Consider the following 24,802-nt stretch of genomic DNA (forward strand, 5'->3'; position numbering starts at 1 on the left):
CTCTCAGCTCTATCTTGGACGACATCTTCAAAGGTACATCGCTTGTTCATGAGCGAAGTTAAATTTGGAGTTCATAATCTTCCCCCAAAAAAGCTATTTAATCTAGCTCACCATCTTTACACACAAAAAAAAGCAAAGAAAGCCAAACGGAGGCACGAAATGTGGCCTGTAAAATGGCTGAACAGTCAGGCAGTTATCGATGGCAGTATTTACCAGACACCTGAATTCCACAATAAAAACAAAAACAGAGATGAAACCTAGGCGTGTTACCAAGCTTCACAGAGCGTGAAACCTGGGAGGAAAATATAACAAACCGTGAACTTAAAAAAAAATAAAATATTAGCAATCCTATTTGTCACCCCCTAAAAAAAAAGTCATTTATATTCAAGGAGGGTACTGGCCTTCTTGAAGGCATCAGGCGTTTTCCCATTACGTTAAGTGGGTGTGGTTATGGCTGAGATGATGACGTGTGCGGTACAATGATTTTTCTCTCTCAGCTCATAACAAGAAGAGTAACATTTTCAGGAGCCACCCTCCCCTAAGAAAAGGCACACATACAGTACATAAAACTATGCGTGATAAAATTCTCTCTCTCTCTCTCTCTCTCTCTCTCCACAATAAAATCCGACGAGGTGAAGCCCACACACTCGTGCATGACGACAAGGGAGGCAAGACAAAACGTTGATGACATTTGATGGTGAAGTGACCTACAGGGGCATCGTAGCCCTATCCCCATCCAACCCAGGTCACTTAGAAAAAGGGATGTTAATAGACTTCTCTTAAAAAGCAGCATACACTCCTTTTCAAAGAGCTGGGGATATAATAATAATAATAATAATATACGTAGTTCCATGCCATATACAAGTCCGCTGAAAATAACCTCTAGAGGTACGAGGGGAACAGTCGAATCCTTGGACACACAAGTAAATTCAGTGCTTTTTCTTTTTTCGTGAGGGGCAGCAGCAGTGGCCTGACCTCTGGACACCGCCCTTTCTAGGCATGGGAAGGAAGGAAGGAAGGAAGGGGAGGGGGTGCGTGTATCACAAATAAGCTGCATTTGGAGATTAAATCTGTCTCGAGAGTGAGGGGGAAGGGACACTGGCAATCTCAAAGAAAAAAAATTCTTATAAACTAAACTCTCTTTCACATGGTACATATACAGAGAGAGAGAGAGAGTGTGTGTGTGTGTGTGTGTGTGTGTGTGTGTGTGTGTGTGTGTGTGTGTGTGTGTGTGTGTGTGTGTGTGTGTGTGTGTGGAAGAAAAAATATGGGGAATAAGAAAAAGAACTGAGCACGAACTCGGCGTCATAAGACTTCGGAAATTATAATAACAAGAGGGATTCTGCTATCTAATAACCAACTGTTTCAAATACCAAAGACGTAGATTTTGTCAGATCAGTTTTCTTCTTCCAAAGATTATACTTGTATTCACTTCTGCGAATAAATGAGATCACACTTGTGTCATGGTTCTCCCCAATTAGGCGATACCAAAACTGCTTCTCAATGCAAACTACATTACTAAGATATATTTATCTACAAAGAGGCGAAAATAATCAATGGTCTTCCACGTGACGCTTTGCTTTCTTCCTCACATTTTGACCAAAGCCACACTCTCATTCTCACTTTTTAAGTACGGAAAGTGAAAAAAGTTCCATATTTTGAGAGAGACGGGGATCGCATCTTTTTTAGACGATATGAATATAGAAGCATTAAAGTCCCTTACACTTACGGCGAAAAATATCCCATCTCCATCAATATGAAGAAACTCAAAAGCAAAGGAAATCCTACCTCACTCGTATTCTGAACATGAAATAAAAACCTGAAGACGACAGTTCCAGAGTGGAATGATTTCATCTCATTCACTGTGTTTACAGCAGCGGGGGAAGAATTCTGTGCTGTACAAAGGCAGTTATATACTATAATGAAAAATGGGCTGAAGGATTACGTATGACGCCGAAGCCAACTGCACATTATTACTAGTATTATTGTTTTTGTTGCCGTTGCTGTGTCCATTATGATCATTCAAGATCTACATGCATTCTAATTGGCCAAACTCAAAGTGACGACAACTTCAGCAACGGAACCCTGAAAACTCAAGTCAACGGTGGATGGCAATTTACATTTCTGACTCTTGACTCACTACACTAAATCACTCACTCTACTGTGTAGGAAATGTGAACGATCAGATATTTTATTTTCCTTTTTCAGGGATTAACTTTTTCTGCGCCATCAATATTAACGAATCTAATGCCCGAACGTGCAAATAAATAAATAAAAATAAACTAGACAGAATCTATGAAGTCCACGGTAATCGCAGAAAAAATTTTTTTTTCTCGGATATCCACAATACGGGAACAGTTCACTAATAATGTTATTATTGCCGTCATTATTTACAAATCAGTGGCCCGTGCGGAAATGATCTTAAATGCTATTTACATAATTGTATATCACATCAACCGGAAACAATCAAAAGCGGCTGGTCCTTCAAAACGTAACCTGGTATTTCTGCAAGAATTACCTTCGCCACCTTCCACTGAAGGAGGTTCTGTCCACAAGTATCTCAAAAAGTTACTGATGTACTTTACTAAGATGTGATGACATCTAGATCCAGGATGCCCTGATTTTATTTTGGAGGGGTGCTGGCACGGGCATGAACCCTCCCAAAGATTTTTTGTCTGTATTTCATCGAGCACGGAAAATCTGGGTTCAACCTGATTTACCGATGGAGGTAAAGTACAGCAGAATCATGACCTAACTCCAAAAGAAATCGCAGATAGATTCACCTCTCAAAGTAAAAAGACAGTCAGCAGAGAAAATCAAAAAAGTCAAGTGATGGACCGAAAGAAGTCACCGACCACAGCAGACGACATACGTGAATTTCACAGGTTAATAATCGCCTGTGTTCACGACTGGCCAAGCCAAGCAAGTCACGCAAGGGTGAGGCATCATGGAGACAGGGACACTACGGAGGAGGAGGAGGAGGAAGAGGAGGAGGAGGGAAGAGAATACCAAGGGAATTCCCTTCTAGAGCGTCAGAGAGGTCCGAGCGAAGGGCTTAGCGCTCTCTCTCTTTCTCACTATCATCCATGCAGCACAGTAGGGTACTAAACGCGGTTTCCGGTCGTACGGCAGAATAGGGGCACATGAAGTATGTTTTTTTTTTTTTTTAACCTTTGGGACACGCCGACTGAAATCAAGACAATGCAATAAAATTGTCATAATACTTATGTGAGCCACCAAGCTCATGGTAGAATTCCACTAAAACACACACCTCAAAACGGTGAATATCAATTTTAATGCCAGCTGCCACTTACTTTCCGTTGGAGGGATTTTCTTAGGAGAGAGAGAGAGAGAGAGAGAGAGAGAGAGAGAGAGAGAGAGAGAGAGAGAGAGAGAGAGAGAGAGAGAGAGGGGGGGGGGAGACGGGCAGACGTGTGGCGAGACAACAGGCTGAGGGGCCGGCCACCGCTACACCAATCGATAACGATTTCAAACTCTACGGAAATACCGACCCGCCCCACGGCTCGCACGCACGCACACCCGAATACACCCGTACACGAACACACATACCGAACACGCACACGCACATACACATATATTTACGAAGACAATCACAAACAAATACACAGATTAACGTTCAGACAACTAAACACGGATACACACTCGAAGGAACGATGCCCTATTTTCCTACCCATACGTACAACGTAAAACATCCATACACCTATACCCATATACGTGGAGCCATTTACACACTCACACACACACACATATAGGCTATTGCCCAAGATAGCGCCAGCTGCTGAGAGCTGCGATAATACCTACACCTACTTACCCTACAAACCAACAACCACCTCTCTCTCTCATCATCTGTTTCCTTTATTCCAGTTCATTAACGTTACATCAGGAGGTAACAATCTAATCGCCATATCCATAATAATACCTTTTATGTAATTCTTGGCAAACAAAATAAATTTCTAAGAAGTTCATTTTGGGCATCCTTTCACTTAATATATAGTCCTACTTCTAAAAGTGTTTGTGAGGAACATAACAACGTATGTACACAGTATTTTATATATGTGTTTGTTTATTAAAAGAACAACACTGTTTGATGTAATATTTATATATCGATGAACAACACAGTAATGCTAATGTTCCTGATGATTTAAAACCAATGACCATTAAAAAGACTAAGACGAAAATCAGAGTATTCTAAGAGTTAAAATAATAATAATAATAATAATAATAATAATAATAATAATAATAAACATTATCATTATTAACAAAACAACGTCAAGTGACTACCCTAGTTCTAGGGTATCGGAGGCAGGCCATTCATAAAAGTAAAGCCAATCAAAAATTGAGCCTTGGACTGACTGACTGAATGACTGAATGTTCTGTGGCACCGGGAACTGAGTCTTGGAGGCAAGCCAGGTGAAGACAAAATTGTAACGACTGGAACGGTTTCAGCACCAATGTTAATTGGCCACTCCCAGGTCACGGCTCCACAAACCACTTCCGTAACATCTGCTAAAACATCAGCTGGGCAACGGTCCGTTCTCAGGAATACGTTACGTGATGTCGTGTTCCATCGTTAACGTAAATCAATTTCTAGTTATGATTATTTTCAACTTATGCAAATTAAGGTACTATAGAATTACAGCATGACTGGTCACTGATACCACCATAGAATTTAGAAGTCGAAAAAAATGAAACAAGTAAAATTTCTCAGCTTATGTATTTCATGAATGATTAGGAATGACACTGCTGCAGTTTTTTGCGTATGATATTTTTGAAGTAATTTTTCCATTCAAATAATTTAGATAGAATTGAAGATCACAATCCAGTCTCACTTACTAGAGTAAAACGGAAAAAGTCTATGCTACGCGTGGACTACATTCCCTACAACTACAATATGAATCTTGTGGCAGCTTTTAGCTCAACTGGGACATGACTCGACTTTTACCTTAATTACCAAGGGCTGAGGTTACAAAAAATTTCTCAACAAACGCCCCAAGGCTGCAATTTCATTGAAATTCACATGACGGTGGCTGTCACGGAGACAATACACCTATTTAGACGGCACCTGAATGAGATAGCATATTCAACTTAAGCCAGTACTTTCATGAGTATCTTGAGGAGCACTAGAAGTATGGATATGCCTTGGTCTGCAACTGTTGTTATACGACATCATCATAATTTCTGGAGCAGAATATTACAAATTAGGAGACAATTCCGGAAAAGTAACAACAGACGTTGGGAAATATCGGCACAACTATCTGGGTTGCATAGGCTTTCGTTGATAGCCGCTGAAAATGAAAACTGAGCGAGAATTACTCAGAGTAAAAGGAATTTGCATTTAACTGGGAGATGAACTCAGCACCGAGATACTTGAGAAAGACATTTAAGTGCCAGTTAAGAGGCACACCCGATTAATCAATCCCCCGACACCACCCATCGTCTTGCACTACAACTTCGAAGAAGAAGAAGGAGAAGGAGGAGAAGAAGAAGAAGAAGAAGAAGAAGAAGAACCCAGGGCGAGGCTGGACACACGTGGATAAACGCCAACTCTTGTAAAATTAGAAGGGATATATCGTATTCAGCTCAAGTACCTTCTGACTGAGTGCTGTTGCTGCTATATCTGAGATTACCATCTCCCAACTTCCCTATTTATAAAGAGAAGAAGAGGGAGGGGAGGACGGAGAAGGAACTGGTCTGGATCACTTGTTGACTCAAAGAGGTTTCATTCTTTTTATATTTCTGTAAAAGAAAACCAGTGAGATGGGTTTCTCTGTCCGTCAGCACTTCTTCTGCTCGCCCTCAGATCTTACCAAAAACTACTGAGGCTAGAAGGCTGCAAACTGGTATGCTGACCATCCACCCTCAAACATACCAAATTGCAGCCCTCTAGCCTGATTAGTTTTTATTTTGTTTAAGGTTCAAGTTAGCAGCCAAGATCGTGCGTCTGGCATCGCTATAGGTGCCAACAACACAGGCCACCACCGGGGGGTGGCTGAAAGTTTCATGGGTCGCAGTTGAGTTTCATACAGCATTATACGCTGTACAGAAAACTCGACTGCGCCAAGGAAACTTCGAAGCATTTTTTACTTATTTTCTTTTTGCAAAGGGCAATGGATGGGCAACCTTACGAACGACCGATTGTAGCCCAGGCCCGAAGCAAATCGAGAAAAGGAAGAGACATGCCTCCTAAAGGAGGAAGGGCAGCGAGTCAGAACAAACAATCAGCAAGAGAATTCCTGAGTTCTGCACTAGAGGTAAACAAAGACACCTAACCATGTCTCCCACGGACTACTAATCCCATGACAAATTGAGAAGGGGTGGCCCTAAGAGTGTTACAGTGCCGCCTAAGAGCAGGAACAACTCTTTCCCTGAGCTCAAAAGAACTGCGATACAACTAACATGCATACAAATTTACGGGGCACAAGCAGAGGTCATACCTCGGCAATCCTGTTACAGCATGATCATATACATACTAAACATTCCATGTACTGAAGGAGATTGCCAGAAAATTTGACTTTCTTTGGGAGAGAGAGAAACAAGCTTAACATGACATCATTGTTATGCAACGTACAGGTTTCCAACTGAGTGGCTATAACAGAACCAGTATAAGGCTACAGCTTGACGTGCACGTGATAACAATAAACTCGAAGTTTCAGCAACCTCCCTCAGACGACACGATCACAAGCCAGGAAACAAAAACAGATTTAGACGGAAGAAGGGTAAAGGTTATGGTGCTCAAGGTTTCTGAACAAATCATACTATGACAATGTTACCGCAAATGCATCTTAAAAAAAAATTTAAAAAAAACTGACCATGAAACAAAAGTGGATTTCACATTGCAAAGAATGGACTTGCCGATACTTTGCGAATGTACAGACATACTTAAGGGAAAACAATTTCAAACACCGAACAACATTAACAAATAACAGAAAATCTACGCACAAAAAATTGGCAGTGGTACCCTCTTACTCTTGGGAGAAAGGCAGTAATGATCATCAAAATATTACAGAAGTTTTTATTCGTGACACATTAAAACTAGTTACGCAATACCACAGCTACTGTACAATCCCACAAAAGAAAGCAGTCTCTCATGTGAAGAGCCAAGAAATACCAAAGGGAAAGAAATCCAATCTATCTTTCATAATGGCTTGCTTGCCATTTTTTGCATATTGATATACATGCAAATTTTTGCTGAACGAAAGGCATTCTGTAACTACCACTTATGCTGAACCACTGAATTATCACCCACCAACCTCCTCCCACGCCTCTCCCCTAGAAAGAAACCAGCCAAACTGCTCTCTACTAATTTTTATTATTTATCCGTAAGCAGGAAGCAGAATGCAAACAGGTCGTATTTCGTTGACTGTAAACAGAAACGATTTTATTTCCAATACTTTTACGACTTTTTCCACTAAACTGCTTGAAAATGCGGAAGAACATGAATTAATAAATAACTCTTCCCTGCGCGGGAATCGAACTCGTGTTGGTTCTCAGCAGACACACCCAAAAAGAAGACAGCGCAGGTGATGTGACCAATGGACTCCAAGAAGAAGCAACAGCTTGGAGTGTTCTAGAACCAACGACCTTACATACGACGGACTAATGAAAAGCCTCACGTCCACAAGCACACAGCCACCACTCCACTGATGGTGCTCTGTCTGTCTCGCAACAGCTCCTTGCCCTTGAGGTCGGCCACGAAGGGCGGCGAGACAGAGAGATAAGATAAAAAGGACAGAAATAAAACATCCTTCGGAGAACCAATCAGAATGAAGAAAGCTTTGACAAATATAATAATGGATAACTTCCCGACAAGCATTCACATTCACAGGCAATGTCTTTTACAAAGAAACATTAAACTTTTATATCTGGTCATCTTAGAGCAAATGTAAATGTATATTAAAAATTTCGCGGGTGGGATTTTTCGCAGCTTTACGCTTTCTGCTATCAAATATAACTGCCTAGTTTCGTCCAATATACGTAACAACCAGATCACTTCAGAAAGGTTCCCCAATGTTGTTTTGAATCATTTTACTACCAGACTCAACTCCTTCACTTGTTACTTAAGAGATGAAGGCAACTTCTCACTCAATAACAACACTAGTGCATGTCCTAAGTAGCGTGTGTGCGTCAGTCACTGCCCATACAAGGCACCAGAGAGAGAGAGAGAGAGAGAGAGAGAGAGAGAGAGAGAGAGAGAGAGAGAGAGAGAGAGAGAGAGAAGAAAATGAGAGAAGCTAAGAGAAGCAAACATGCTGCTGAAAATGAGAGAAGCTAAGAGAAGCAGAAGCTGCTGCTGAAACCAAGAGAGAGAGAGAGAGAGAGAGAATGTGACGGGGAGGAAAGGAGGAGGTCTGCGGGGGAGGAGGAGGAGGAGGGGAGGAGGAGGAGGAGGAGGAGGAGGAGGAGGAGGAGGAGGAGGAGGAGGAGGAGGAGGAGGAGATGAAGCCTGCCAGAGTGTGTTCTGGGAATGAATCAATACCAGAGAGGGGATAGAGAGGGGATGTTGGAGGACAGACTTTCCATAATTCCATAATTAACCATTATCGACCGCGCGGACGCGCGCACACATACACACACAAAACCACACAGACAGACAACTGAACACGTACACACACATACACAGTCATATGAACATACAAAACGACACAGAGGGCTGCACATATGCAAAAACACACAAAAAATCGCGCACACATACAAAAACATTCGCTCGCGCGGAAATAACGGCATAGACGATATTTCCATCTGCCACTACCTACAGTATATGTATTGTAAACTACTGACAGGTCAAAGTATGTGTGTGACTGATGAAAAACTAAAGAGAAATGCTGCTAATAATCTTTACACGTTTGCTACTGACTGTAAATACTAAGTATTTCAGAAAAAGCTTATTAAGTTGAGAGAGAGAGAGAGAGAGAGAGAGAGAGAGAGAGAGAGAGAGAGAGAGAGAGAGAGAGAGAGAGAGAGAGAGAGCCACATACAAGGATTTATGTGGAAATCAAATGCTACTCTTGCATGTGGAGGAGGATGGAGTTGCATTCAAGCAGTCAAGGGAAAGAAAATCGATATAAAAGCCACCAGGTACTAATAAGCCTCACTAAGGGCGCACACGTTTCACTCATACACATATATATATATATATATATATATATATATATATATATATATATATATATATATATATATATATATACATACACACATACATATATATATATTATATGTATTATATATTTTATATGTATATTATCAATATATACATACTTTTAGGGCAATATTTTTCTCTAAAACAATTTTCATTGAAAGCAATTGCTTTTGTGGCATCAATGAGTTTTTTGCCGGAATCTTCATATCGTCGGAGTTTTTTCTGATTCTCAGGCGTCAATCTTTGGTGAAGAACACACAAACTTCTTTGCTCCATTTATTATTTTCTGTCACGACAGCAGTTTCTCCACTCTGTGGTATTGTAAATCCAAATTGCAGTCACTTGAAAAGTGGAGAAACAGCCGTTGTGACAGAAAACAATAAATGGAACAAAGAAGTGGGTGTGTACTTCACCAAAGACTGACGCCTGAGAATCAAAAAAAAAAAAACTCCGACGATAAGAAGATTCCGGCAAAATCTCATTGATGCCATAAAAGCAATTGCTTTCAATGTGTGTGTATGTATATATACGTATATATGTTTGTACACATATACATATATAGAGTATACATACACATGTATATACAGTATATACTGTATATATATACATACATGTGTGTACACATACATGCATGCTATGGAACAGAACCAGTCCTCTCGCAATAACTAATACGAGGGTCTCTTCCCGTTGGATTGAATTGAATTGAATATAGAAATTGGGCCAAAGGCCAAGCACTGGGACCTATGAGGTCATTCAGCGCTGAAACGGAAATTGACGGGAAAAGGTCTGAAAGGTGTATCAGGAGGAAAACCTCGCAGCTGCACTATGAATCAATTGTTAGGAGAGGGTGGAAAGTAAGATGGAAGAGAATATGAATGGGGGTACAGTAAAAGGAACGAAAGGGTTGCAGCTAGGGGCCGAAGGCACACTGCAAAGAGCCTTAAGTAATGCCCATAGTGCACCGCATGAGGTGCACTGACGGCACTAACCCCCCCGAGGGGTTTTCCCGTTGGAGAGGCTGCCCCCACATGGCGATACCCTTCCGTTTTTCTCTAGAGTACTTTGGGATGAAGTTGCCAGTCCCACGCCTTGCCCTCGGACGTTCAATGTGCTTGCATGTCAACGGTGTCTGGCAATCCCTCAGTGGCCACCTATTCAAGTACCGAGCAGTACCAAAGTTGCTCATCTTTGTAGATCCTGCCACCTACAGCCTGGCGAATGTGTTACTGCCATACTGAAGTCCGAAATAAGGATATCTGATGACAGTTGATCAATATTCACAACAATAAATGAAGTGAAGTGGGATGACGATGCTACACCCCAGGTTAGTTGGATTGGCTTATTCTCTGAACTATTGCTGTTCCACTTTTTGGATAAGATTACGAGAGTATCTTCGTCGTAGATAATCTGTTCAACTGGATGAGAGCCTGTCATATTGGCCACCAACCATTTCAGCCACTACGCAAGGCTAATTAACGGTAATGTAACTAGGAATCCCCACAGTATTTCGCAATTCCACCATGCACTGGAATTATTTCCTAACTTTCTTTTGAGCTTCAACAAGCACCTTGCTTCTCTGGGATTTTTTTCTGGTCCCGCTCTTCTGTATTCCTATACCGATGGAATACCACTTCTTTCCAGGTACTATAATGCTTTTCCTGTTTTTTCCATCTCAAAGGAATGTTAAATCTCTTTCACCAACTTCCAAATGAAGCTTGTCACGTTCATTAATTTGGCAATGGCACGGTCGTCACTTGAAAGTTCCGTGTCCCAGGCCTTCGCCTGAACAAAACTCAACCGAACCACCGAATCGACCAAGGACCTGCGAGCTACGTGATGGGCCCACCAGCGTCATGACTGATTTACAGACACGAGAAACCGCTGCGACAGTGCCGTTAAATCACCGATGCTTTCGTCGCCAGAAATATCCTGAAGCTATTCTGCCTCTTTATCAGCACAACGGAGGCAGTGTGAACTTATCTCTGAGACACTCCCGCCGCACGCAAACTCAATGTGGATTGTGATATGGGGAAAACAGAATATGTCTTATGGTATATCCGATTTGACCACATACTCTCAACGTCTTTGCAGTACCGCACAATACCCATAAAAAATGAGTGTGCGTACAGTATACAATTGTTACTGGGTGATTTCTTATAGTAATTTCACTTTCCACGCCAGTACAAACATTTTGCTTGGAATTCATTCTTATTGATAGTTATAACATATAATACCCTTTTAACCAATGCCCTCTCCGTGGCAACTGAGCGTATGTATGGGTAGTTGGCTGGCACATATTTCCCATATTCAGATATTGCTTAACATACCTGATCTAAAAACAAAGGTGCATGAATATAATGGGTGGCTTTTCGTATTAATGAACCCACTGAAAACGACCAGGCATCTACGTGCTGGATGTGCTTTGAATCGTATACTATGCTAGCTGATCTTCTTTCTCCATGATTATGAAGGAAGCGCTTCCACCTAAAGGGGAACGACAGCCCCCAGCAACTGCCCGTCTTCACAGGTCTCCTTCAGCAAGGCCTTGAGGCGGCGAGGGAGGGGACGCTGCAAAGAACCTTAAGTAATGCCTACAGTGCACCGTGTGTGTTGCAATGACAGCACTACCTCCCTACGGGACATAACGTCGCATAACAGCCATCTGATCCTGCAGAAGCGACAGGTAGGGTTCACACCACGGACAGCAATACTCGACGGAACCTGCGACAGATTATATCAACATCTCATTTTTTCCTTTGTTGCTAAAATCTTTTTCGGCGGCACTTCTTAATTAATGGTTCACTTGTGATTTTACAAGCAGACCTATGGAAGACTTCCAAGGAGGAGACAAAGATGCACAGCCTAAACCAGGTCCGACGAAAAGGAACGGCCGATGTCGCGCGCGCACCATGAGCTAGCAATGATCAATGCAGCCGTAGTAGTAATAGCACCTAATCTTCGAAGCTGATTAACATCTGTACAGACACCGGCTAATAACAGGTGTTCATTCCCATGATTCTTTGTGCACAATAAGGCAGTCTACTAGAAAGCATTTTTCTAATTTTATACATCATCAGCATAATATACATAGGAAAAAACTGTGGCGGCTGCCGTAAGCATAAAAAAAAAGTTGGCAATCCAGGTTTCAAAATCTTAACAGATCAGACCACTAAGAGAGAGAGAGAGAGAGAGAGAGAGAGAGAGAGAGAGAGAGAGAGAGAGAGAGAGAGAGAGAGAGAGAGAGAGAGAGAGAGTCATATTCACATTAGCAAAAGAAGCTTAAACCTCCACATTGTCAATTCCCTTGCGTGACACCTTTCTGGGCCTTCATGCCCACAGATCCCACTAGATCACGTCCGCGCTTAGGTGTTGCTATTACTCATTACTCCTCTGATGAATAAGTGAGTGAGAATGTGTATGTACATGCACGCGTGGATGCTACCAACATGGTGTAAAACGATGATTGCACATGACTGCTTCGGGTGCACGGCTTCAGCCCGGGGAATCCTGTAAATTTCAGGCTACTTCTTAAATCAAACACATTAAAAATCGCGCAGTCATTCTCCCATCAAACTTCTCCTTGGCTTACTCTTCGAGAAGGGCCGATGCAACGTCTAAAATTTCACATTTAATTCCGAGTAACAGAGTCAAGCTTTGAAAATCGTGCCGCTTCCACTTTTCCGGAATCGAAACCCTTCCGGTGTTATTCACTGGACACTGTGGTGCCGGATCCGAGCGTTGAGAAAATTGCACCACCAGGCGTTGAGAAAATTGCACCACCAGACACATTGGTATACATACAATGAGACTGAGCATCAATTCAAACCAATTGATAAAACTCAACTCCAAAGTATAAACATGAATAAAATTTTATAAAAAAATTATACAATAAACCATTCTTTTAATTATACAGGTTTTATTAACAAAGCACTGAAACATGAGATCGTAATCATACAAGTAAAAACTTATTTCCTAATAATAACTACTCATTCTCGACACCCATCTGGAAAGCGCCTGAACGACCATTAACTTGAAGGGAAGGACTACACGGAACATGATTCTCGATGCACTTTCGTAAAGGAAAGGAAAATGAAACACCTAAGTATGCATTTTGTATACATTTTGAGACTCAACAGAGAGAGAGAGAGAGAGAGAGAGAGAGAGAGAGAGAGAGAGAGCTAAAGATCAATCAAAATCTCTCATTTCAAAATATACCAGAGAGAGAGAGAGAGAGAGAGAGAGAGAGAGAGAGAGAGAGAGAGAGAGAGAGAGAGAGAGAGACTATAAATAAACAAAAGCCAAGCCACTTAAAAAGTGTATGCAACTGCGATCTGCCTTCAACTTGAACAACAGCCGAAGAGCGTGGAGAGGAGAAATGCGATGAAACAAAAGCATCCTATTCTGCATCCCAAACAAACAAAAGCATTCATACCTAAAAGACACGCAAAGCAACAATACCTGCTAAAACAGGGGGATGAAATGTGGAAATAAACAGAGAATGCCGAATAAGTAAACAGAAAACATTCATCCTTTAAGGCCACACAAACATCTGCAAAAACGGGAAAACGATACACGGCAACGAGCGATAAGAAATGACGTTACAGCTCATAAATAGTAAGCGACTCATTCTAAGAATGCTCACGATACCTAAATCAAACGAGAAAATTCAATTTGTTACAGATGCACAAACACATTATACCCGAAGAAATCAACAGAACACCAATATGGAAAATGACAATTAACAATCAAGAAACACACCGTAAACCATCCATCTTCGGACACCTGCAGAATACGGAAGAACGAAATATGGCAACAAACAACAAACAATTTGAAATTACGTGACCCACTCCATGCACTCGCAGGAAGGGCTACACACAAGTGCCTTTTATGAAGCGTCCCTCCTTGGGAAATTTATCTTTCAGAGCCATCTGTTTTCTTTCAAAAGTTCATCCTTAAAATTCTCTCTCTCTCTCTCTCTCTCTCTCTCTCTCTCTCTCTCTCTCTCTCTCTCTCTCTCTCTCTCTCTCTCTCGATAAAGCTTCAGCTAAGCATGTTATCAAGACTGTAGTGAAATTTGTAAAGCAGAAATCGTGCCAAACTGTGACTAGTCTAGTAGTTATTTTCCAGACATAAAACCAATGAAAGACAGTTGAGATTAAGCCAATGAAAGTCTGTTCCATTATAACAGCAATGACTTTCAAGATGAAAGTCTAACGAAAGTACCACAGTCAATAGTGGCAGTCGTACAAGAGCATATTATTGAAATTATGACCAAAAATTCAACATGTAGAAACTCAAAGCAAGACATTGGTGGGCTATACTAAACAACAGGAATTCATGGTAGAGCTGATAAGACTCACTTCCAGAATTACATAAATGACAAATTTTAGAGCTTAGGAATAAGTGTACCAGCAACTGACAAGCTAACCACCTATCACTCGCTCAACATCATCACAGTTTACGTCATATTTTCGGCTTTAACTCTGCGTGCAAGTACATAATATACTTACCAATTTCTTCTTTCGTTATATCATATTTAACGTTCAATAAGGGAATGTTTTGGTATCACAAATATCAAGTGCGGTACTGCTGATAAATGCTTTTAGCTCAAAATCAATTAATGGGACCCGCTTGATGGACCACATTCAGAAACACCACACTATTAAAAAAAAAAAATAGTAGTGTACAGCTCAAAAAACTCTTTCGAATAACCAAGTCAATGACGAAGATTCCTTTGTAATCGCAAAGCCGTACAAAGAACGCACATTCTCTCTCTTTCTCAGCCTGATCTAGCCAACAACAGCAGTTATCTGAACGGATATATAACTTCCGGAGAGAGAGAGAGAGAGAGAGTTTATGCGATATTACATCTAGAAAACCACAGGAGCTCGAGCAGCCAAGAAGCAAATTGGGTTTCCCTTCATTCTCTAACCACGCCATTCTTGTCTGATATCTAGAATTCGAACAAGCGACTTGACTGTTTTTGTACCAAGCTCAAAACCAAGAATGATCAACAAGACATGATTTAACGCCCATCTTATTCGAGTATCAATGCCTTGATTCTATACTGTCCTGAGCCCAAATTCAAGAACTAACAATACGACTGTCTCAACTACGTTCCAAGACCTATTTGAGGAACAATTACTCTGATATGATTCTATAGGCTGTGCTGTTACACGCCCAAATTCAACACGGCTGAATTTTCAGTTTTCCCCACGTTGGCCAGACGAAAAGTGCCAAGACGAAAGACTAACGGATAAGAAAAAAAAAAAAAAAAACGCAAAATTGAGGATTTGGGAAAAAACTGACGTAAGTTCGATGAAACAGGCAGATATCCAAAGGAAACAGCAAATCGAAAGATCTGAGGAAGCAAGCTCTAAAGCACGAAAAAAAACCTATTGAAATCCCAAGAAACCCAACTGATGGTCGAGCAGTCCGGAAAAACCCGGAAAAGAGGAGAAAACGTCGAGAGATCTGGGTAACCATGGGTTAACAAATAGGTCAAGAAATCCTAGGATTCTAACAACATGGAAAGCTCGAAAGATCCTTGAAACGATGGGTTAGAAGGCCTGGAATACATAACACATTTGAGTCCCGCTGGGAAACACTCCATGCTTATTTACTCCTCACCTATTACCCGATGCTGTTTACGTGGCACGAAATGAAAGACAGTTCGTTTTTTTTTCAAAATCATAGTACTACAAACTATGACAAAGCAAATCCCTTGGACGACAAAATAATCCTAATGTTTTTCTTTAAGTAAAGCAGTTATGCTGAAGCTCTTTGCAAATAATGAATAAACAGGAGCAACTTCCACGTCCACAGCAAAACTGGAGCAACAATGTCCCAGACAGGAAAAGGCCAAGTGACTCCAAACGTTTTTGCTAAACAGAAAATAACTTACATTATACATGACACCCATTCGAAAAACACTTACTGGTATGTGCAGTAACCATTCAAAATATTCCAAAAAAAACACCTAACAGTATCTACAACTTACAAAAGCTTAGCCAAGTATAAAATGCAAAATACACAAAATTCCACAGCCGACAGTAAATATTCCAATTCCATGAGTCGTGACTTTATACAGTTTTCACACACAATGATTAGGCCTACATTTAAATGAACCTTTTCTTTTCACACACACAAATCTTCAAGGCCTCTCAAGTAGCTCTAAAATCCAATTTGTTTTTGGAAAGCATTCCAATACAAAACTGATAAAAGCCTACGTATGAAGAAACTAACACATAGCTATAATCGCCTAGAAGGGGAAAATCAAGCACTAAAAGAATATGTTCAAAAGCTTGACTAAAAATTTATCGTGGAAAAAGTGTGAGACGCATATTCGAAATTATACAGAATTAGGAAAAAATCTGAACTCTGGAAGAATAAGGTAATTTCTAAATACCTAATATTAAAGACACGATTACCATCTACTGTTTAATGTCAAACCACGTACACCATGTGGTAGAACGGCTTTTGATAACTATTAATAATAACAGGACTAAGAACCAGCCATTTATCGTTCTTGAAAAAAATCCGTACACAATCACATATGAAAACCCAAATGTCACGATAAATACGGAGGAAAGGAGAGGGAGAGACTTCTCTATTCTGACACTAATGTGGAATATGCATTTGAAATACATTGTGTAGGGGTCGGATGGCATTTTCACACAGAGAAAGCATTTTGAAACCAGTGATAGATAACATCTCCGCAACTCTCTCAATTAGCGGCATAGCAAGCTATATATCTCGTCTACAGTACACACAAATCAATGAACAACTCGAGGTTCAACTTTTCTCTGGAAGAAAAACACCACCGATGAGAGACAGAATGAACAGTACACGGTAAAGTTATGGTATCCAGGAACAAACTTGACTTTCAAAACCCTAGTAAATAAAACATCTACACTTACTACTATTACTGCGGTAGGAAAACGTTTCCATTGGAAAGCGAACCAAAAACTGAGCAGAAAATGAAAATAAAGAGATTACAGACAAATGTAGTAGACACAACCTAAAACACTCAAAGAATTTAAAATCAAAATGACATCATACGGTAAAAGATATATGACAAGATTAGACAAGGAGTCATAGAGAATGAAATGATTCAAGAAATGAAGACTCAATAGCCAGAGAAATGCATGAGTAGAATCTCAACTGAAATTAGCCACTGAGAAACAAAAAGAAAAATGACATAAACCTAGAGAAAGAAATACAAAAGAAGATAAAAATGGAGAAGAATCAAAGCGAAATGTAAAACGAATTGATTTTAACTTGACCACTGGAAACCGAAAACAAAAAGACAAAACGTGACGAGAGATGGAGAACATAAGATGAATAACAACAGAATTAACAAAGAGGGGAATACAGCTGTATTATCTAGGAGGAACAAATACAACACAATGAGATGAGATGAGATGAGAAAGAGAGTGAAAATGACAAAAAAAGATATCTTGTACTTACTCTGATTGTGTTCTTTAGTCTCTCTGCTTCTTGTCGTAAACTATCAAGATCGTTCATTCTTATATTTTACAAAACTAAAAAATCTGAAAAAGAAGAAAGAATGAGATTAGTTCCCATTTTTTATTGGGGGATTCAACAAACTCAGCAGCATAAAAATCCTGCATAGTAATAGTAATTATTAAAAGATATCTCCAATGACTGGTGGAAGTTCGTCATTAACACAAGGTCCACTGGTACAGGTTTCATACACGTTACATATTACGATACTAATTCACCTTATCTTAGTTTGAAACATCCACAATAACACTCATACTTACAATATTACGTATAATGAATAAATGAACGAATTATGGATCTCAGGCTACAAAGCCAAGCACTGGGGCACTTTCAGCCAATCAGTGCTAAGACAGTGCTGCCCAACCATTTCAGCTTCTGTAGGGAGCTGGAGTGGTTGGACAGCAATATACAAAAGACCCTGGGAATCAATGAGATGCACTACAAGGATCCAAAGTTGACAATGGGAAAAAGCCCCGCAGTTGCACTAAGAAGCAACAGAGAAGAGAGGTCGGGCAGCAAGTTGGAGGAGGAAGCCTGAATGGATGTCAAGTGAAACGCTGAAAAGAGGTGCAGCTGAAGCCGAAGTTACACTGTAAATACCCTTCAGTGATGCCTCCAGTGCACAACGCGAGGTGTATTGCCAGTGCTACTCTACGGGGAACCTTACAGTGAAGCTCACATTCCTCCTCAAAATCACACTAGAGCACTGCATGACATCAAGTTCACAATGAATTAAGCAATGTGTATAGTCAGTGCTGGGATGGCGACCTTAATTCATGCCAAATGCTGGTGCAATGCTAACGCCCCTGACTATTACCGAAACTTGCAACCGACCTTAGCAGCCTGGTGGGGGAGGTCATGATCGATTGGTTTCATGAGATTTAGGCTGCCAAGCCAAACACCAGGGCACGTTTAGCCGTTCAGCCCTTGGGACGGTGAAAGGGGGTGTTGGTTGGAATGGCTGGACAGCAAGAGAGAGTGATCTAGAAAACAATGGTGAGGAAGTTAAAGGATCTACCGGGGAAAATTGGAGGAAACCCCCGCTCCCCACAGTTGCACTAAGAAGTAATAGTACAGTATGAGAAGTTGGAGAGCAAGATGGAAGAAAGAGAGTGAATGAAGGGAAAGTAAAGAGGCTAAGAAGTAAGTGCAGCTAGGGGCTGAAAAGTAGCTGCAAACAATGTCGTCAGTGCACCACTTGAGGGGCACTGACGGCACTACCCCTTTGAGAAAGGTGGGGGGCGGGGAGATAATAGGTCACAGTGGAGCCGCAAAAAAAAAAAAAAAAAAAAAAAAAAAAAAAAAAAAGGCCCGAAAGCCTGAGGGGCGCATCGAAACTATAATTCTCACTAGTTTTACAGTGTCCTTCACCAACTCTTCATATTTAACAAAGGCACCATACTCTCCACTTTTCTTAGGAAAACAGTCTATGTTCTTGACAAGTGTTCGGGCATTCTTTAAAAATGAAACTGACCTCCGCCTGGGAAGAATATGAAAAGAACGTTACTGATTCTTCTCAACATCCCCAGGGGTACGATGCAAGAGGTAAAACACCACGTGGTCCAAAAGTCAAAGCAAATCTTACTAAGGAATCAACAGACAATCCAATTCAACACTTGAACCTGCAAGGATTCAGTATGGTAAACAGCCCACAAAAACGGAGGCACGTTCTCAAATTTTTATGTTTAGTTATCAGTTTTTCGGCCATCCTCACAAGCAAAGTCCCCTACGCTTAACGATGATTCAATTATAATAACACACACAACTGGCTCGTTGGTGTACACTAGTCCAGAAAAGAAAGACTACTCAATTATGTGAACATTTTCAGCAACTTCTGAGAAAATTATTGAGAGAGAGAGAGAGAGAGTATTAAGTGAAAAGGATACTTAACCAACGCGTACATACACATTATGCATGAGCAATCCTACTCTTGTTAATAACATGAACACAGTGATGTAAATCACACGGTTTAAACTTTCAAAACCTTGGACTTGTACACTGTTAAAAAAAAAACTCGGCCAGGTTTTAAAAAACGTTTGAAGATGCGTGAACTATTATTAGAGGGGCAGGGATAATTAATCAAAAACCAACACCCCAACCTAACCTAGCCTAGCCTGGCTTTATACCCATCATTCCATTAACTGCCAAGGAGTTATGGGGGCTCTTAACTGAGTACCCATTAACCACTAAATTAGAAAAAAATTGATACATGTCACCGACAGAGAGAGAGAGAGAGAGAGAGAGAGAGAGAGAGAGAGAGAGAGAGAGAGAGAGAGAGAGAGAGAGTACTAAATGCCCTGCCCGAAACTGATTACACATGCCCAAAAATCATTACAAATCGCCTATGATTCGCCACCAAAGTATATTAGTAAACAATTAAATAGAGAGAGAGAGAGAGAGAGAGAGAGAGAGAGAGAGAGAGAGAGAGAGAGAGAGAGAGAGAGAGAGAGATGCAGCGGCGGCTGAGGCAGAGAAGGGGAGAGGTTCTAGCAGACAACATGAGAATGGCAGCGGCACCAACCAACCATTACCAATGGAACAGGGTGGTGTGGCTTGTCTGTCTGTCTGTCTGAGAGAGAGAGAGAGAGAGAGAGAGAGAGAGAGAGAGAGAGAGAGAGAGAGAGAGAGAGATACGTGTATCTTACCCAGGCCAGTCGAGGCAGTGCACAAACTGCTGAGGTCACAGGGGAAGAAGAAGGGGCGCTCTCATGCTGCTGCCCCACGGTGCCGGGGCGCAGGCAGCCGCGGGCGGCACTCACACCCGGAGGCGTCAGCCCTTCTGCGGCAGGAACCACACTCAGCCAACACCACTCTGGGCCCACCCGAATTGACCTTCTACTGGCCTCCCATACTGATACGATCCAGCTCACTATGATCAACACTTAAGAGAAAGGAGGAACGAGGAAGGAGTTTCGTGAAAAGGGAGAGAAAAGGCCGAGAAAAAGATTGAGGGAGAGGGAGAAAAAGTGGGAGAATTTGGGACGGTGAAAACGGCGGATCCACTACCACCGCCGAGGGAGGAAAAGACAGCAACAGCAACAGCAGCAGCAGTACTAGTGGTAGTGGCAGGAACTAACAGCAGTAGCAGAGAGAGACAACGGCACTAGCAGCAGAAGGGAACAGCAGCAGCAGCAAACGAGGCAGTAGGGAATGGGGCGTGTGGGTCAAGATGGCGGTGGTTGAACGGAGGGAGGCGGTGGCCCGAGAGAGTGTGAGTGTGTGTGTGTGTGTGTATGTGTGTGAGTGAGTGAGTGAGAGAGAGGAAAGAGAGAAAGAGAGAGAGGAGGGGGAGGGAGGAGAGATGTAAGTCTCAGGAGGGGTGGTGGAAAGAGATGGAGGTGGAGATAGAGGGGGAGGGAGGAGCAGTGATGGAGGTGGTGGTGGCAGGTAGTAGTGGAAGGATCTTCCTGCGTCTGCTTCTGCTGCTGCGTGGAGGAGGAGGAGGAGGAGGAGGAGGAGGGGGACTGGGAGTAGGGGCAAGTCTGCTGACCCCCAAGGGCACGAAGGTGTGCAAAATGGAAAGAGTGGGAAATCGGGAGGACGAGGAGGAGGAGGAGGAGGAGGAACAGGAGGGGTGCCAACTAGAATAATCGACGTGGATGGGAGGAGGGAATAAGCAAAAGCAATAAAAGGTGGAGGTTGGTTGGAAAAATGTGGCGCTTCTGTCACTTTTCTCAACTTTCCTTCTTTCTTTCTTTCTATCTATCTTTTCTCTACGATTCGCGTTCTCCGTCTTCACTGTGGCACTGTCGTTGGTGGTTCTCTTTCTTTCTCTCTCTCTCTCTCACACGGCACTGCTGCTGCTTCGACCACTTTATTCCGAACGGATTACAACCACTCCCTCTTTTGTTTTCACAAGCGTTCGTTCCTTCGCTCTCGGGCGTCTCGTCTCGCGTGTCCCTTTTTCTGGCGGTCTCGTCTCTCTTCCCTTTCCCGTTTCTTCTCCGACGCCTTTGCCCTTCTTCACCTTTCACCTGGCAGGTATATAGATAAGCGGGTCGTTCCCTAACTAACCATGCACACACCAACAAGTCCAGAGAGTGACTGAGTTCAGGGCGCGTGGAAGAGCGCGCACGTCAGCCCCGCGCAGCTGCACTTGCCCGCCACGCCCGACTATACACACGCACGCACGCACGCACATGCACACACGCACACAAACACACACACACACCCAACACCAACAGCACACCACCGCCAACCGAGCAACCCATCGATCCCATACACACACACATACACACCTGACACACACACACAACAGCCTGAGTCGACGCACACATCCATACACACGCACTCCAGATGCACACAACCATACCATACATACCAAATACCATACTACAGCCAATAAATCGATCCCTTACACACAAATATACACACATGACATACACACAGCAAGAAAACTTACACACACATACATATATATACATATTAATACTCAAAACACACACACACACACACACACACACGCACGACTGCCAATCCTTATAGCACAAACACTCCGCCACGCACAGGTTACCGTGCACAACATATTTCACAAACTAAAGACGGGCAAATAATAATAATAATATAATAATAATAAAATCCTGGAGGCTGTCACTATACTCATAAATGCCATCGAAAAGGTCGTCGACCTATGATGATGTCACGGGTTTCCTGCTTTTACGTCACACATTGGGTTGAGGGAGTGCCAGGAAGGTCCGAGGGACGGAGGAGGGTCGGTGAGAGGGTATGGGTGGGTCTAAAAGCCTACCTAAATACCAATCTCTGTCTACGTTATTCTATCTCCCTATTCCTCTCTCTCTCTCTCTCTCTCTCTCTCTCTACCAGTCACACACAGAGGCTTTAAAAAGGGTACCACACCCCCTTTCCTCATCTCGCGATTTTACTCGAAATGCTTTTTTTTTTTTTTTTTTGAAGAATATAAAAACCACAATATATATACAAAATTCACCTATTACCTTTTCTCCTCCAAGTATGCAAAGAACATGTAAACAGGTTTCCTAAATGTCAGCTAGGCGTCGGTTTCTTCAATGCGCGCAGGTAAACAATGAAAATGTGCGCAGGCACTCAACTTCCTAACAAGATGAAAGATAAAATTACCTTGAAATACACACGCATACATCACAAACTCCCTTTTTACAAACTCAATACCTCATGCACAAGCCAAACGAAAGCCAGTCATGTGTGCAAGCACACATTCTGTACAATGACAGTACCAATATCCGCACATGCGCAAGGGCGTGCATCTTGTCCGTGGATATGACAACGAAAGACCACCGGCGTCAATGACTATAAAATTGTAACGCAAGACAGCAGTCCAATCAATCAACGCCTCTCACTTGAGCGATCATCTAAAAATGATCCTTACCGTGAGATAAAAAACACACACCTGTATTCAAGTCCTTGCAGGATCACATGTTTACAAATGCGAATACGTGTGACATATCCATCGCAGGTCATTTTAACCTCAACAGCCTTTCTTGCAGGCAATTCTCCATGGCGCTCTTGATTCAAAAGGGGCACATCCTGCGCTTTTTTGTCCATGGCAGTACTGATTTTAGAGGGTCATCCCTGTCATTTTGTGTCCATGCTATTATTTGATTTTGGAGGGGTCATATATGTTTTTTCACATCATTACTAATTTTGGAGAGGGCATATCTTGACTTTAGCGTTTTTATTAAAATCAATGAAAAAGAATGAACACGGTACGACTTACTAGACTGGTGAAACCATCTTCAAATCTATAAGAAAATTCAACCCCTACGTATTAATTGTAAATGCTTTCCTGATCTTTTCATTCTCGCCATTTTACTGTTGTTTCTTTGTATTTATTGTATATGTTTTCCCGATCTCTCCATTTTCGCCTTTTTACTGTAGTTCTTCGTTTCAATGCATACTACCTCCAATTTATCATTATCATTATTACAGAGTTGTACCAGACAACAGAATCCTAAGCTCCTAAACGGACAGCATACATTTATTTGCCAAGTGCCTACAGGGTTAACACTCCTGCTTAATAAAAACACTATAAATCCCTGCAAAACTTGAGCGGTCTGGTGCGAGTGGCAATCCATAATAATAAAGAGTCACAAAGGCCAACAGAGTTAGCATTTAGTGAGAGAGGGCATGCGATCAAAATGTTTGCTGTCCCGAAATTATCACTCCAATTAAATAAATAATTTTATTATTTCCTTCAGATTACGATACTCAGAAATCGTCGTCGTCATCAACTGATGCTGATCCAGACGAATAAAGTAAGGTTACAGGCAGAATGCAACTCGAAAAGCAATTCTTGCATTTACTGATCTCAAATCGGAAAAGCATACTGCACTAAAAACAATTTCTTCCATTGTCCTAAACTGCCTAAACTTACACTTACAGCATCAACAACAGGCCTTCATTCACTCAAAATACAACTGGTAACTTATATCATCAATATCAAAAAAACTTAGCAGTTCCTCTACGCCTTGTACTTAATTAAACAAACATACCAAGTCATAATAACGTAAATACTCACAATCAAGGCAAAACAACCTTCACGCATCTCTGGTAAATTCATACAATTGCGGCCAATTTAAACGATGTCCAAAAGCCTACATATTATGGAACGAATCACTCTTCAACTGACAGCAAGGAGAGAGAGAGAGAGAGAGAGAGAGAGAGAGAGAGAGAGAGAGAGAGAGAGAGAGAGAGAGAGAGAGAGAGAGAGAGAGAGAGAGAGACTTACAATATGTGAAATTTTACAATGTACATGACCACGGGGTTATCAAAACTTATTTCAGGGCAAGCAAAACCCACAAGGCTACAGTGGAGGTGGAAGGGAGAAGAGGATATGATGATGATGACGACGATCTCTACTCAAGGAGGAGAGAAAGACGGACGCATCACCTTCCCTGTTTCTAAAAGAAGGAAAAGAACAAGAGAAATAAACCCAGTCTCCTATTCCCCCTTTTTAAGGGGCACTGAAATCTGAGCCTCTGGCATAACAGGAACACTTCAAGAGAGAGAGAGAGAGAGAGAGAGAGAGAGAGAGAGAGAGAGAGAGAGAGAGAGAGAGAGAGAGAGAGAGAGAGAGAGAGAGAGAGAGAGAAATATCTAAAGGGGCGAGACTTGAAAAAC

The 24,802-nt window shown here is 41.8% G+C and overlaps 1 protein-coding gene across 9 annotated transcripts in view; it reads right to left on the reverse strand.

Annotated features, from left to right (window-relative positions):
- Gbeta13F (guanine nucleotide-binding protein subunit beta-1) overlaps positions 1–24,802 on the reverse strand; it is a 117,171-nt gene that overhangs the window by 43,709 nt on the left and 48,660 nt on the right. For 8 of the 9 annotated variants that reach the window (XM_067114116.1, XM_067114118.1, XM_067114121.1 and 5 more), the window contains exon 2: positions 17,630–17,712. In XM_067114116.1, the coding sequence (XP_066970217.1) occupies positions 17,630–17,686 (57 nt within the window). In that variant the 5' untranslated portion in view covers positions 17,687–17,712. Of the gene's footprint in view, positions 1–17,629; positions 17,713–20,331; positions 21,852–24,802 lie in introns of those variants that run through there. The other variant, XM_067114117.1, reaches the window with a different exon arrangement.

The sequence above is a fragment of the Macrobrachium rosenbergii genome, chromosome 13 (genome assembly GCF_040412425.1).
Source record: "Macrobrachium rosenbergii isolate ZJJX-2024 chromosome 13, ASM4041242v1, whole genome shotgun sequence".
Lineage (NCBI taxonomy): Eukaryota > Metazoa > Arthropoda > Malacostraca > Decapoda > Palaemonidae > Macrobrachium > Macrobrachium rosenbergii.